The sequence below is a fragment of the Phaenicophaeus curvirostris genome, chromosome 2 (genome assembly GCF_032191515.1).
Source record: "Phaenicophaeus curvirostris isolate KB17595 chromosome 2, BPBGC_Pcur_1.0, whole genome shotgun sequence".
Classification (NCBI taxonomy): Eukaryota; Metazoa; Chordata; class Aves; order Cuculiformes; family Cuculidae; genus Phaenicophaeus; species Phaenicophaeus curvirostris.
In genome coordinates, this window is record NC_091393.1 from 123,299,561 (window position 1) to 123,315,406 (window position 15,846).

A 15,846-nucleotide genomic window follows, 5' to 3' on the forward strand; every position below is an offset into this window, starting at 1 on the left:
TTATATTTTTTATTATCTATTATATCTAAACAGTCCTAGGTGGCCAGCTCTGTTAACTAAGCTTTACTGCTCTGAATGGGAGCCGTCCAGACCTATTTCTATCTTGGCAGAAGAGAAGGCAGGAGTGGAGCTCAAATTAAACATATGTTGGTTCATATTCCTGCCTGCATCACATGTCATGCTTTCACTAACATGTATCAGGTAACAACAGAGTAATAATTTACAAATTATTAACATGGATTTATTAATACAAAAAATGTGAGCCTGTTCTTCTAAGACTTACTTCCCATGTCCAGGTTTCAAATATCTTTTTTGGACATCAGATTTCTATTCAGGGTCCCTCAGCCTGGAAAGGCAGATCCCATTCTCTCTGTACCCCAATTATATCCTCAACCCACATGAACTATAGGTTCTTCTTGGGCGGTTCTTATTTAAAATTGACATCTAGAATTACAGTGTGTGGAAGATGAGAATTTAGAAAATGTTGCACTCATAAAAAAAAAAAAGAGAAACCATAAATGAGTCCATTTTACTGCTGTGTTAATTTTCACTGCTAAGCTGGCCTGCTGGCAAGACGAGTGGTGTGACTAGGCTGATACAATGCAAACATCAGTAAAGGAGCTGTGGTATTGTAATCTTCCCTTCATTCCAGCTCTTTATACATCACTTGTTTAAGAATCTGTTCTCAAATGGGTGGGTAATAAGGAAATCAAATCTATGCTCTGCGATCTCACTGTGTTAGTTGTGCAACTTGAGTGCGGGCTCTGGCTCTGGCATTGTTTTCCCCCAGCTTCCCTTCACCGCCTTTTAAAGTGATTAGATCTTACAGCCTTTCCAGGAACAGAAATGTTTAAGTCATGCTGTCTCTAAAGATTCAGCCACAAAATGAAAATACATTTATTTCACTAAATCAATGTGAGATTTCTCGTTTCCGATAGTTAATATTTGAATTCAGTGAACCATGTTATGGTGTGAAATAGTAGAGTTGGTTATAAGTTCAGTGATATATGGGGAGTTGCTGAAATTTTGTATTCTCATTTGCAGAATTCATGGAGTGTAATTGCTTATTTTTATTTATAGCTGTGACTGGATTGCTCTACAGAGATATTAGAGCAATTGCTGTCTAAAAAGTTTAGGGAAAGACGTTTAGTCTTCTCTGTGGCTGTATTTTTTTTTCATCCCAGCCACCTCTACTACCAAAAAAGCAAAGATATGCTAAAAAGTAGGGGATGGGGAGACGTGTTCCAGGGTGTCTACAGGATTCAACACTACACACAGTGATTCTCTCCCATCAGAACTGGAGGGAGGTCCAGAGAGGCCCAAAGAAGTAAAAGCCCCAAAGTTATAGGTCTGTTCAGCGCTGCACTATCCCAGGGGAAATCCAAGTCGTTCTTTTTCAGCCGTGACCCTCCAACAGGGTCCTAACTGGTTGATGTCTAGGCAGCTCTTCTGTCTCTGTCCTGGGCCTCTCAGCAGCACTGGGCAGAGGCAACCAAATCTACTTGCACTTTCTGGTGGAAACTTGCTGCGAAAGTGTCAGGAATAATTGTTTCGTTTCAATGGAAGATTTCTTAACCAGCTTCACCAGGCTAATTACAGCCACGTTCTCCCTGCCCCCCACACGTTATCTCCTCTGCTTTTGTCTAGACCATGAGAAATGACAACAGTTTTGTGCTGACTGATGCAGTGATGCTGACAAGGTTTGTATAGGCACCATATGATAACTGGACAAATGTTTGCAAACTAGTCAGGGCATCGTAGGTATTTCCTCCATCCATATGGCTGAGGACTTGAAGGCTTTTTTGCTTTTTTTCTTCCCCCAATATTTGTTTTATTATTATTTATTTGTTTCAGGAGATTTATCAGTAATATGGTGTGGGTCCATGGTGCAGAGACCCCCATCCCAGGAGTGAACAAATTCTAAGCCTGTACTTCAGTGTGCTGCTGATAAAAGTATTCTTCCTTCAATCTAAAGAAGCCGGTTGAACCTGTTGGATTCATGTAGGAGAACAGGAAAGAACAGGAGCTCTTTGTTTTCCTGGTCTTTTCAGCAAAGGGCACAAAGACAGAGTTTGCAGAGTATGAGAAGGAGCTATGAGAGAGACAGGACAGAGGACCAGTGATGAGACCTGCATCAACAGGCATATGCACCTGAGGGAAGAAAGGCACATTTTATACTAATTTTAGTGATCTCCAAGTCATCATCTAGAAAGCATCCCTAAGTGAAAATACGCTACTTAATGCACACAGAGGGTGCTTACATCCACCACTGAGATTCCATCATGCTGTTACCGCAGTCTTGCTGAGTAATCCTTCCTACGTACAACCTATCTCCGACTTTATCTCAAGTCATCTCACTTCCAGAAGTGCAGTTTTAGCAATCTGTCTGGCTGATTATCTCCTGATGGCTCCACATGGGATCCCATTCCAAAATCACATCTAACACAAGTGGAGAATACTGGCTGCTGATCTGCAATGTTATGACATACAAGTGAGAACCTACTAGACAGAATTTGATACCTTTAAAGTCCACTCATAAGTCTGTTATGAACTGTCCTTGAGCCCTGGGAATAGCTTCGTAGTCAGCAGTTACGTCCTGAATGGATTCAAGGTGAAGCTCCACAAAAATGTGTTGTTGCAAGTCTAGTGTCACCGTGGCAAAACCAGCAATTAGTATAAACGTGTCAGTGTCCAAAGGAAAACAGATGGAGCAGAACCAGTCCTTGTCAGCAACCTAGAAATGCCCCTGGGTTGCAGTCGCTTGGGATGGGCTATATTATGTAACAGAAGTCTGTAAGTAGTCATGTAGGGTCCCTTTGTAGTCAGTGAAGAGTGACATGCATTGGTAAGGTGTGGTTCTGTACATCCTGAAGTCATTACCCAAAATATTACCATATTAAGCCAAAATATTAGCAGATTTCTTCTTTGTTTATGAGTGTACAGGGATACTGATGTCATTTCTTAGTTGTACCATAGACAGGTGGATTCAAGAGACACCAATCTTGCCGCAGATTTTGAGTCAGGGATGAAAATGAAGGTGTGCTTTTCCAGTTCACAGGACAGAGGTTTTCCATACCTCCTATAGCTGTTGCCCCAACTGCTGTCTTGCTCACCTGCAATGAATCCCTCTAGTTCACACGCCAGCCCTCATCTTAAAAAGGCATCACTACACCCACGTTGCTGTGGTGCTCATCACATTGAAAGTGATCAAGCATCACCAGCTTCCTGAATATAACCCTAGTCTGCATCTCCCTGGAACCCCTCTCTAAATGGCCTTATGATACTGGCTGAGTCAGACAGGGGCATCATCATCTGGGTCTGCCACCAAGTGGTTTCTTAGGGAAGAGGAAGGAGTGAAGCTTCCAGGGACAGCATGGACTGCTTGGACACCAGTGTTCCACCCAGCATTGCTAGAGGTAAACAGACCTGCCCAGAGCAGAAGAAACAAGTCATGACCAGTGTTCTTTCTGCCCTGTGCCACAGGCTCAGCTGGGGATGGTATGGGAACCTCTCCTGATAGAGACAGACCTAGTCCTTTGAAAGTGAAGACTCATCCTTGCAAATCTTTTTCCATTCTGTGCTAGTAAACAGCTGCTTAATGAGTCAGACTTGATTATTACCTTTATTATAAACCCTGTGAGAATAAGGTGGAGCAGTGTCAGATTTGTCTTTGACTTGAGAGTTTGCCAAGCGATGATGAGAGTTTTGGGCTCTGCTAGATGATTATTTTACCCCCAGCCGTATGTATACATGAAACTGTGCCAACAGACAGAACCAAGGAACCTGGAAGAGGGGTTTGGTTCTTTTTTTTTTTTCCGTTTTTTAGGAAAAGAAGATATTTTGGGAGCTTTGTGCTTCATAGCTATCAGTTTGCAGCCTGTCTCTGGGCAGCCTTTGAGTGACAAAATCTACTGACAACAAACGCTGCTACTGCTCCAGTCTGCTTCGGGAAATGGGCTCCTTGGAGTCAGAACAACCAACTGATGCAAAATGAGATAACCTAGTTTCAAGACTGCTGGATCTGTAAAAGAAAATAAAAAAGGGGAGGGGGTGTAAAAATCAAAACAAAACACAAAACTCCTAATCTCAAGCCAGGTTAAAAAAAAAAAAGAAACAAACAAAACAGGTCATAATTCCATTTTAATAAAAGCCATATATAGATAGTGTGCAGGTTTAAAATCTGATGAAGGCAGAAGCTGAGCGTAGGAAAAAAATCACCGACCACTTCCAGCAGAAGCAATGTGGTGGGAGTTCTGTTTGAAGAGATGTGGGGATATTGCACATTCCTTGCCAGTGCTCTGAAATAGCACACTAGGATGTGGCACTGCCCAAGTGTGATATACTTCTCCTCTGACAGCACAGAAGCCTGCCACTGGTACCCATGCTTTTGTGATCTATTGCAGTCTGCCTCTCCTTTTTTTTTTTCTTGGTCCTCTATCTTAAAAGAATATATTCTGCCTATTAGTAGAGGCTTGGTTAACAAAAGCTGAGACGAATCTGAGAGTTCCTCTTATAAATGCCTGAAATTGGTGGATTTTTCTTTAGAATAGCTGAAAAGGGGAAAAGTACAGGCAAAAGTATGGTGTAGAACACTTAACGCAAAGCTACACACTGTGCAGTTACTTCTGTTTGCTGGGTAGGAGATAATGCTGTCTCCTCTGTGCATGATTTTCTTTGAAACCCACTACACAACATTTAACAGAAGGCGTTAGTATAATCTGTGTTTTGCATAAGGGATGTCATCACATTCAGCAGCAACAAAGTTCCTTTGAAAAAAAAAAGAGTGGGGGGAGATTTATTTTTTTTTATTATTTGAAGTAGCTTAGTAGCTGAACAGGGCAAAAATTATCATAAAGCGACTGCAGCATCCTCAGAAATGTCCTTAGCGCTGTTTGCATTTATGCTTAAGTGTCTGCACTGGCGTTTACATCTCTGCTGTTTCTTAAAGCGACATCGTAGGCGGTAGGAAGAACAGCAGCCTCCTGGCTGGGTTCCCGTCCCTCGGGAAGCCCCAGACACTGTTATGTCAGTAGGTTTCCCCAGTGCCTTGTGAAGCCTTACACGAAAAGCAAACTCAGAAAGCGCGTTTCTCTCCCCATCCGTGCCTCAGCTGTTAGACAGACTTTGGTTTTTCTACTTTAAACCCCGATTCTAAAGTAACCCGGGGGCTGCTTCTAATTAACTCTATGAAATTAATTATGGTTGGAGGTGTGTCCGTAGCACTTCTTTTTTTTTGTGATCATGGTGAAAATGTGACTCTTTCTTTTAATAATGCTCATTTCCTTTTTTATTTTTTTTTTTAGAAAAACAGCTGACTGCTAGCAACTGCTTAGGAATATTAGCCATGGCTGAAGCCATGCAGTGCACTGAACTATACAACATGGCCAAAGCATACGCCCTGCAAATCTTCCCAGAGGTGGCAAACCAAGAAGAGATCCTTAATATCTCAAAAGATGACTTCATCTCCTACATGTCCAATGACAGCCTGAACACCAAAGCAGAGGAGCTGGTGTATGAAACAGTGATAAAGTGGATTAAGAAGGACGCTGCAATCAGAGCTCAGGTAAAAAAATAACCTCAGCAGCCTCACTCTGCTCTGTTCCTGTGAATGCCTCTTTTAAAATAGAAACCATCCCCGTGCAATTTTAAACATGAGGGTGCGTAGGAGATGGGATGGGCAGTTCATATTAAAAAAAAAAAAAAAAAGAGAGAAAAGGAATGAAAACTATGCACTAAACATATGTAATTTCAAAGTCTGATCCCCATGTCGGATCATTTAGAATCAAAATCTCATTTGCGACATGCATGTGTACAAAGCTAGGGCCTCGAGTTGTTGGCTGCAGGCTTGGACAGAGATATATCGGGAAGGATTAGAGCTGTGTGAGATGCTGCTTTAAGAAGGGGTTGTGTTTCAATAATGGGGGGTGGTGGAAATCTATCAGAAAATCTGCATCTCTTTTGATGCCACATACTGAATGAGAGTAACCTCAGTACATAAATAAAGATTTTGTATCTCCGTTGTCTTTTCAGATATCCTCTTGGGTGTTATATATTTACTAGAGTTAGCTTTTCCTCAACCATCTGAGCTACACAGTCTGTTCTTGACTCAAGAAACTGAGTGTATGACTTAGCTCAGCACTGTCTCCAGATTCATGCTAGAAGCATTGACTATTTTGAGGCTATTGAACGTCCTTGGGACCAGAAGACGTCCCTTGTGGTATTTAAAAACCTGCCACTCGCCTTCAGTGCAGCTCTTGCAAATCAGCTTTTGTAGGTAGTGAGTTGTGGTGGTCTGAACCCCAGACATCTCCATTTCTGGAGACGTTTCTCCAGAAACTTCCCGCAGCCTCCAGAAGGAGAAGGTTGTTTTCCCCTTTCCCCTCCTTCAGAGGCCAAAGCTGCTGGCCTGTCCTGGCAAGGCCAACTTCTGCTGATCCCTGGTCACAGTTTTGCTGGTTTAAGGAGGACAGTCCAGTCACTTGCGGACCACACTGAGACTTGGCAAAACTGGGCTACACGTTGTCGATGCTACCCTGCATCGTGAAGCCTTGATTTAACTGGGGATTCAAGCAATTAAATGCAAAATGGGGTATTAAATACATCTTTGGATGTGATCCGGAGCAGCGTATCTCTGTTCCTCACCTGGAAAATAGGAGAAATAGCATTTCCCAACCTCACCAGGCTGCTGGATGAGGATAAGGACATTAAGGATGGTGCAGCGCTCCATGCCAGGCCAAGCCTTGCTGCTTGTGCTGCTGCACCGGCTCAGCCCCTGGCCCTGCCAGCAGCCTGCAGCCCCTAGGAGCTTTATCTAAGCTTGTCCTGCCCCGTGGGATGGGGGAAGATAACTCAGGGCCGTGCCGTGCTGGAACCTACCACACTCTGTGACCACCTCCTGCACATGCAGGGGATGCCATTGGGTATTACCCAATATAATTATTGCCTGAAACATTTGAACAGTATCATTGATTTACCGAAATGGGCCCCTTTTTGGCTCTCACTGGCCTTGAAAAACACACTTTTATTTCACTCCTTGCTTTAAGTGTGATGACAGCAGTCAGCTCAGGGCAGCTCTGAGCTCTGAACCTAATGCAACCTTGGGGATTATTCCCAGGGTCTGGAGCGCAGGAGCACTACGGCAGGAGCCCGTTTGCCTGGTGCAAACAGAAGGTGTCACTCACCAGGCGGTCCGAGTTATATTTTCAAAATTGCTGGTTTAATCATTTCCTTCTGCGCCCTGCTGCGGTGATGCTATGAATTTATTTTTTTTAAGTGGTGGTTTTTCTTGCCCCACTCACTGCTGCCACCACCATCGTCTCGTCTCTTTCTTTCCTGTTGTGGTTGGGTTGGTTTTCTGTTCGGGTTTTTTTTTTTTCCTTTTTTTTATTTCCAAGCTCCTTTCCCCTCTGCCCTGCTTCTGCAGTGCCTTTGTGCTTTACAATGGCAGTTTTATTTGCTTCTCCAAATTTCTCTGTGGTGCTTTGGTTTCATGCATTACTTTACAAGGGCTTTAAATTTTTAATTTATATTTATTCAGAGATGAGGGTCTTGAATAAATTAATATTAAAGATGCCAAGCAGATAACTATTTTCATGCCCAGTCCTGTCACTAGACTAGTTTCTTTGGATCGTAGCTCTCACTTTTTTGTACTCTGTGCACTGCTTGATCTATTATAAAGCTCTTAGCTAAATAGGTACTTATTTTCTAAAAGTAGGAACTCATACTTACCATGAAAAGTACCATCTTTATAGTAATGACTTCTGCATTTTCAAAGCCCCCGAACAAATAGCTCTGACAGTGGATAGGAAGGAAGATAGACCTAAATAATCTTATTTCTGATAAAGATGATGAGTGAAAATTTGTGCCTGGTGCAGGGCAAGGCCCGACAATGCCAGGAGCTGCCCAAGCTCCTGTGAGACATACAGGCTGCTCGCAGCTTTGCAGAACTGGGCAACCATGGCAACAGCAAGCACGGGGATGGACCTTCTCGCAGGAGCCATCCTTGGATATTTTGACTTTATTCACAGTTCGGTAAGATGGGTTCGCTCAGCCCTTTTCAGACTCTTTGAGGTGGGCAACCAGCAGATGGAAGACACCAGTGCAGCAACAGGATTGTTGCTTCTGCAGCCAGGCAGTGAGACCTGTTGGGAGAGTTGCTGGAGAGGTTTTAGCCACAACTGCAACAGCCCCAAGCACACCCAGGTGAGACATCACCCCTACTCTGCTGCGCTCCTCGGGTGACCGATCTGGTCTCTCCCAAAGGCAGTCCTGGCAGTTAAATCTTCCAGGGCTTGGATTTCCAGGGTCCGTGCTTTGTTCATCTCTCCCCTCTCCCCATCTCCCTTTGCCTGACAGGCCAGGCTCTATTGTCATGTTTTTATTTTCAGTAGCTCCAAGGGCAAGTGATTGAAATTCTTCTTTGGCAGCTTCTTCCAAGCACTGAATTGGTGATTCTCCCAGAGGTGGATGGCTGGCATGAACAGGGAAAGGTCTGTGCTCTTCATCTCACCTGCATGTCCATCTTCCCTGGCCAAGCCTGGCAGGGGCTCGCTCAGCAGAGACAGCCCTGCAGAGGAGCTTGGAGAAGCAGCCTTCACTTTAAATCAGCATCCCCTGCCCCAGGGGCCTCCGCAGCCCTCCAAAAATCCTTGTGTGTTAATGGCTCTGTGTCACTCTGGAGTGCAAGCTTACGCCTGGGGACAGTAAATCTCACCACTCGTGTTCCCCACACCACAGCTCCTTGTGCTGCGCTCTCACAACAGCTTATCCATCACTGCTTCCCTCCCCTCCTGTCTGGATCTCTTTCTGAGAGCCTCTGGGAAGGAGGTTTTCAGCTGAGCCTCTTGTTCTCGTGGAAGGGCATCGAGTTTGCTATCTTCCTGCTCTTCTCTGCCTTCCTAAAAGCTCTTCATTGGGCACCTAATTCTTTCTGCTTTTGTTAATTCTTTCCCCTCCAGGCTGGAGGGCAGTGGCAGGGAAGGAGCCAGGATTTGCTTGTAAGGCAAGTTGAGGGGCTGTGCTCTGGCTGATTTCTAATTCTGCAAATTGTGCTCGTATGAAGTCTTACGATGCTTATAAAAGTCTTCTGCAGCATCACAAAAGTCAGCAGCAGAGCCTTGTTACAAAGAGAGAATAACAGTGCTTTAAAGGTTATTGATCCATCTATATAAGACAAAGGCAGTTCAGAGAGGGACATATGTGTTAAGCTAGGATTTGGTAAATAACCTTATCCAGTGCATTGGAGCAGCGTGGTAACGTTAGCTATTGAGTGCTGCCAGTAGTGCAATTGCATAAAATGGGTCAAACCAAAAGAAGCAGCCTGTGATGTGAGGTCTGCACTAGGTGGGTAATCGCCTGAACCACTGGATCACAGAATCATAGAATAACCAGGTTGGAAGAGACCCACCGGATCATCGAGTCCAACCATTCCTATCAAACACTAAACCATGTCCCTCAGCACCTCGTCCACCCGTGCCTTAAACCCCTCCAGGGAAGGTGACTCAACCACCTCCCTGGGCAGCCTCTGCCAGTGCCCAATGACCCTTTCTGTGAAGAATTTTTTCCTAATGTCCAGCCTAAACCTCCCCTGGCAGAGCTTGAGGCCATTCCCTCTCGTCCTGTCCCCTGTCACTTGGGAGAAGAGGCCAGCTCCCTCCTCTCTACAACCTCCTTTCAGGTAGTTATAGAGAGCAATGAGGCTGAGCGCTGGGTGTAGGAGACCTCTTGATTGCTTGTCACCGAGTGGAAAACCTGCAGCCAACTGACACATCTGGAAAAGCTGAAGTTACAAGGAAGTTTATTTATTTCTCTTCCTGACTGATGGACAAGATTGTAGGGTTTATCCTAGCGTTTATCGCCTTGATAAGCTTATTACAACTCTGGCAAACTCATATAAAAAATGTGTTGTATAATGGAGGCTTTACTGTCTGGAAACTGGCATGGTCTGAACCGTCTGAATAAGGAAAAATTTCTACCAGGCTCTAAGCTATCTTCACCTGAGCTCATCCCCCAGCTCTCTGCGTGGCCTTGGGCAGGTTGCTTCACCTTTCAGCCCCCATTTCTTACACTATAAGCTGGATGAAAATGATGCCTCCCCCACATGGACTGTTGGGAGGATCTGGTGGCTAACGAGCCATGTTTTACTGGTACCAATGACCACGCTCAGCATCAGCACAGGATGAGGAAGATGTGAAAGTGCTGGATGCGCAGCAGTTTGCTGCCTGCTCAGAGCACCGAAGCTCATTGGAAACCTTCCCAACTTCTGCTCCGAGTCCAAAGTTGTGTCTGTTTTCTCTGACATAAAAAAGCATAGCAACGTGTTTATTAATAACAAAACACCTGGGAAAACAGAATTCCCATTGCGTGAAGCTCTCTTCTCGCCCTGAAGAAGAGCAAGAACTGAGGAGAGGGCAAAGATTTCAATCAGTTGCCCGGATGCTGAATGGCAGTCACCTTTTGTTGCACTCTGCAACGATATAATTGTGTGCCCTTTTTTTAAACCCTGTTTAAAATCATGGTGCCCAGCAGGAAAATGAAATGCCTCCACCGTAAATGCATTAACAAGCCTTCTATGAACTTGTGTCCTCAGAGGCAGATTTGTCTGAACAGCATCTTCATAGTGCCTGAGAACCAGAGATGCGTAGACAAATTGGAGGTAATTTAGAGAAGAGCAACACAAATGATTAAAAGACTGAAGGAACTGATGTGAGAAAAAATAGATTAAAAGATGTGAATATGCATGACTTGGCCTAATGACAGCTAAAGAGGGATAAACGTCTACAAGTGTTTGAAGCCCCAAGGAGAGGAGTTACCTAGAAGGATGCAAGGGGTGCAACGACAGTAAGGACCTTTGGGATGAATTGAGACTTGACAAATTAATCTAAGCAAACAGAAAGCCCACCTGGAAGCCCTGTATCTGCAGGTGAGGGCAAGGAAAGGTGATAGAGAGAAGGAGAAGATAAATTATGTCAAAAATGCTACAAATGCCCATGAGGTATATTTTGGCAGTGATGGAGAATAGTATTTTGGAGACAAAATCCTTCAGAGAAGAAGGGGTTGGTAACCGTGAGAGAGCAGATGGAAGATCCCTGGTCTGCCTTTAGGCTGTTGAGATGGTAGCATAATTTCTCAGGCACATTTTAAAGAGTTCCAAAGTTACACAGCAGAGTGGCTTGCTCCAAGAAAATGGAGAATCTGACAAGAAACGAGCACAATCCCAACTCTGCTCTTCAGTGAAAAGGAGGTAGGGATATATTCAGAAGCTGATACCCAATACCAGCATGTACAAATTACTTGAATTCATCTTAATAAGGAAATTAATTGATCAATCAGTGTACTTAAGGGCGTTAAGCTTCAGGAAAGCAGTGCTGGAATAAGTATGAAAAGGAAACTTCCAAGGGAGCCTAAGTGAATTAGGCACTAGCACTCTATTACAGTTCAATTAGTCTTCTTTGAAAAGCCCAGGCTACCCTGATGCTTTCAAATCCATTAATGGGAAGAGCAGACAAATTCAAAAAGATGCCATAATGATAGCACAAGAAGCTCCAATTTCCCTGAAAGTGAGGGATGAGCGAGATCTCTGAATGCCAGGGATGAGCAGTAACCCCTGTGATTTCCCAGGGACTCACTGCCCAAAGTGCTCTGGTTTAAATAAAGCTTTTGCAGACACACTCAGAGCCTGTACAGGCTTAGAGAGGAAGCAGAAAAGGCAGCAGCAGGAACAGAATCTGTGCAAGAACATGCTCTTAGTTCTATATTGGAGAAAGAGACTGCATTAAATAAAAAATAATAGAGGATGCAGGTGACGTTAGCATTTCTTTAAACTCCTCCCTTACTAAGCTTCTGCATTTTTTTTTAAAGGGATACCCTTGACTGAAAATGTGCTGAATTATTACGCAGAAGTTAAAATTGGTTCTAACATATTTTTTTATTTTTTACAAAATATTTCTCTGCTGTTGCTGAAGCAACAGGCTTACGAAGACACTTGTCCACAAGCAGCTCCTCACACATGCTGGCTTGTGTTGCCTTGTGCTGCACATGGCCCCAGCGCTCAGGACTGACCTCCAGAAACAAAATCATTATACGCTGTAGGCAAAAAGCAATTCGGAGAATTATTGTACATGGATTCATGCATCAGTGTGCTACAGGGATGGATGTATCAGGAGTTTACTCGGTTCTCTGAAGCCTCGTAGAAGCTTCAGCCGTTTTGATATTGGCAGCATGGTTTTGTGGTGCATCTGTTGGAATGAGTAATTGCCCATAAACAAAAGAAACGTCACTCACTACTGTAGTAAACTTTGGGGAGACTTAGGGGTTTTAATCAGCAACCTAGAGATTGCATGGTAGAAGTGAAGCTTTTTTAAGTCTTGGTATCAGGTAAATTCCAAGTATGATGAATCAATGATTTATCTTTCTTTGTATTTAGAAAACTCTCATAGTGTTACTGCTAGAAATACCCACCCATGTGCTGCTTTGTGAACAGTTCTGAGAAGAGGGCAACAGTTCACTGGATGCAGCACTGATGACATTACAGTGTTTAGTCAGCTGGGCTGCCGTAAAGATGTCACGTTGAAACCTTGTTTTAGGAAGATGGAGGGGCTGCTCTTTCCTTCTTGTTAGGCATGAGATTTATGAACGTGGCATCCCACCACCAAGCCACCAGGTGAATGCAGTGCCTGCAAACCATATTTTCTGCCACGTGTTTATATCATGATATTATGAGGCTTTCAACTGACATGCTACCAAGCCTTTTGGTTTAATCTGGAGGCAGCATTGCAATTCCAAGAAGTCAGTTTGGGCAATTAATAAATACCGCGCACATCAGAGAGCTTAGGTTGAGCTTAGACGTGACCTTAGATGTAGGAATGTGCAGGTTACTGGAAACGGAGCATGTCATTGTAGTAACTCAAGGTTAGATCATAGAATCATAGAATCACCAAGTTGGGAAAGACCCATTGGATCATTGAGTCCAACCATTCCTATCAAATACTAAACCACGTCCCTCAGCACCTTGTCCTGTATCAAAACAAGATGTATCGTAACAAGTACTCACATTACCAAGTAGCAGAGTATCACTGTGGTGCACTACTGATGGCAAAGTAGCGTAGCAATAGCTTTGGCTTCCCCAGACCAGCCAGTTCCCTGATGAGCTTTCACATGGAAATTCGGAGTTGGCGATATTTTGAATATCAGGTTGGGTAACCAGCTAGGGAAGCCTGGGCTGAGCTGGAGATGGTTGCAGGGAGGCACTGCTCACGTCACCACTCCAGTGCACTTTCTTGCTTGGTCACCATGCTGCATCCGCAGCCACCACGATCAGCACAGCCCACTGGGCGGTTCCTTACCTCACTGCTAGCATCTTCAGTCTGGGGGGTTTGGGTGGTTTTTATTAATTAGAGAGCCCTCGTCTCACCTAAGGGTGGTTTATGCAGCAAGGAATTGATGCTGCTTCAGATCTGTCCTCACCTGTCCATCATCATAGGTGGCTTCCTCCATCCAAGGAGGTTCTAACTGCAGCTGGGCTGGTGCAAGACACGGGGCAAGTTTGAACTCAGGGTTTATGTGAGATGAGAAATCACCTTTGTTGGTCTCAGATGAATATGTTCCTACTTCATAATGTTTTTAAAAATTCTCTTGGATTTACACATAAAAAGCTGAAACAGCAGTTTGTTGGAGCAAAACTCTATCGTATTGTGGGTAATCTAACTTCTGTATTTGTATTTCTAGCTGAAGACTGTTTCTTTAGGCAGATAGCACAAAGGGTCCTTTGTAGAAGTAACAGTAAACGAGAGAGACAGATGAGTTATAAGGCATAAGGGAAGCGTTATTTTAACCTCTCTGGGCATTACTTCAAAAATGTTAAAAATCTTGAGAGCTTTCCAGTGTAGCATTTAAGGAGCAGGAAATCTTACTCTGTAGCAGTAAACATATTTCCTTTTAAAATTAATTGTATACTGATGTAGCCCAAGTCTATGGAGGAACACACTGAGAGTCCTTTCAGAGAATACCTGTGAGGATTTTCCTGAATTAGAGATTTGAGAATAAAAAGATTATTTTTAATGTGATACTGAAGGGGATTTTGTAACTGAGACTCAGAAGATACCAGAACAAAGCCCGCTTGCAAGCAAGTGTTCCTAATACTAATATAATTAGTAGGAGAAGAAATGTCACTAAAAGTTTAGCAAAGTAAATGTCCTCACTCAAACTACCAACCAGGAACAAAACCAACTGTTTCGTAATCTATTTTGCTGAAGCTCTGGCCTGCCTGGCAGATGGGAATAACTTATCATAGAACAGTTTGGGTTGGAAGAGACCTTTGAAGATGACCTAGTCCAACTCCCTCTACAATTACCAGGGACATTGTCAACTAGATCAGGTTGCTTGGAGCCCCTACCAACCTGATGTGAATTTTTCCAGGGATGGGACATCTACCACCTGTCTGGACAACCTGTTCTAGTGTTTCACCTCCCTCTTTGTAAAAAAATTTCTTCCTCATATCTAGCTTGAATCTACCTCCTTCTTCTTTATAACCATTACCCCTTGTCCTATCACTACAGGCTCTCTTAAAAAGTTTGTTCCTATTTTTCTTATAAGCACCCTTTAATTACTGAAAGCCACAGTAGGGTGTCTCTGGAGCCTTGTCTTCTCCAGGCTAAAACAGATTATTAGGGAAAGGCTTAAAAGGGTCAGTACAGGTACAGTGCATGATGTTGATCATATGTTCTTCTTGAGTCAACACTGAGCCAATGAAAACTTTTAGGCTTACTTCTAACATGATTACGACCTTCCAGGCACAGCACCATGGGCAGAGGGACACACCAATTCCCACCAAAGGGGCAAATTAATCACCCTGCATTTGGGTTGACATCTCATTGTAGACATCTCGATGTGGCATGATTGGAAGCACGCAATCCCTTTTCCAGGAGCTGGTGGCTCATAGTTTCAGACCAGAAAGGGATATGGGTATTCTCTGCTTCCCCTGGTGTGTGATACAGCCGCTCCACACAGATTGCTCTGGGGACTGTGTTAAGTGTGTTGACTTAATCTCTGTTAATTATAACGTGAGTTTACACATGTCTAGCTGCCAAGTAAATACTTGCTGGTATGTACCTATTGACATGTCTGGATCTAGAGCTGTATCTCTCCCTGAAATGCCTATGAAATTAAGGAAAGATAACATCTCCTAAGATTTTTCTTTCATTGTTTTTATGAAACACACTTGTGATTGCAGACAGGGTGAAGACCCTGCTTTCAGTTCAGCCGCTGAAATCAGTATTGGTTGAAATAGGTGCCTTGAAGAAGGCCAGATAGCATCTCTCTGAAGTTGCTGCTGTACTGTAGCCCCTGCGACTGTCCAAAAAGCCTTTGCTCATGTCATAGCAGTGCTCTGGCTCCTGCAGGATCACCCCAGCTGTGCATGGCACCACGAGAGTATCCAGCAGCAGCCTCGCTCTGCTAGAGTTTACAGACTAATCCTTTGCTGGTGCAAAACCTGAGCTGCTCCCTTCATCCAATGGGAGCTACGCTGAGCTTCACATCTCCTGAAAAAAACAGTCCTGACAGTGTTCAGAAACTTCCCTAGCATTTTAAACAATAAATTCATTAGATTTTTGCATAATAGTACCCATTTTCAAGGAGCTGAGGCATGGTCTCCCATGTCTATGAGTTGATAGCTCCCAATTTTAGGCCAGAAGGGACATTAATATTCTCTGCCTCAGCCTTGCATGTGATGCAGGTTGTAGAGCAGTGGTAAGTGATTCCCAGCAAAGACCTGGAAAATATTTCTACTTGTCCAGTCAGAGCCCGCAGCCAACTAGCAAGAAGAAAACACCCTCAGAGTTAGAGGTG

The 15,846-nt window shown here is 43.8% G+C and overlaps 1 protein-coding gene across 2 annotated transcripts in view; it reads left to right on the plus strand.

Annotated features, from left to right (window-relative positions):
• Positions 1-15,846, plus strand: part of KLHL29 (kelch like family member 29) — a 406,051-nt gene that overhangs the window by 347,686 nt on the left and 42,519 nt on the right. For both annotated transcript variants that reach the window (XM_069850743.1, XM_069850744.1), the window contains one exon: positions 5,304-5,563. In XM_069850743.1, the coding sequence (XP_069706844.1) occupies positions 5,304-5,563 (260 nt within the window). The remainder of the gene's footprint in view (positions 1-5,303; positions 5,564-15,846) is intronic.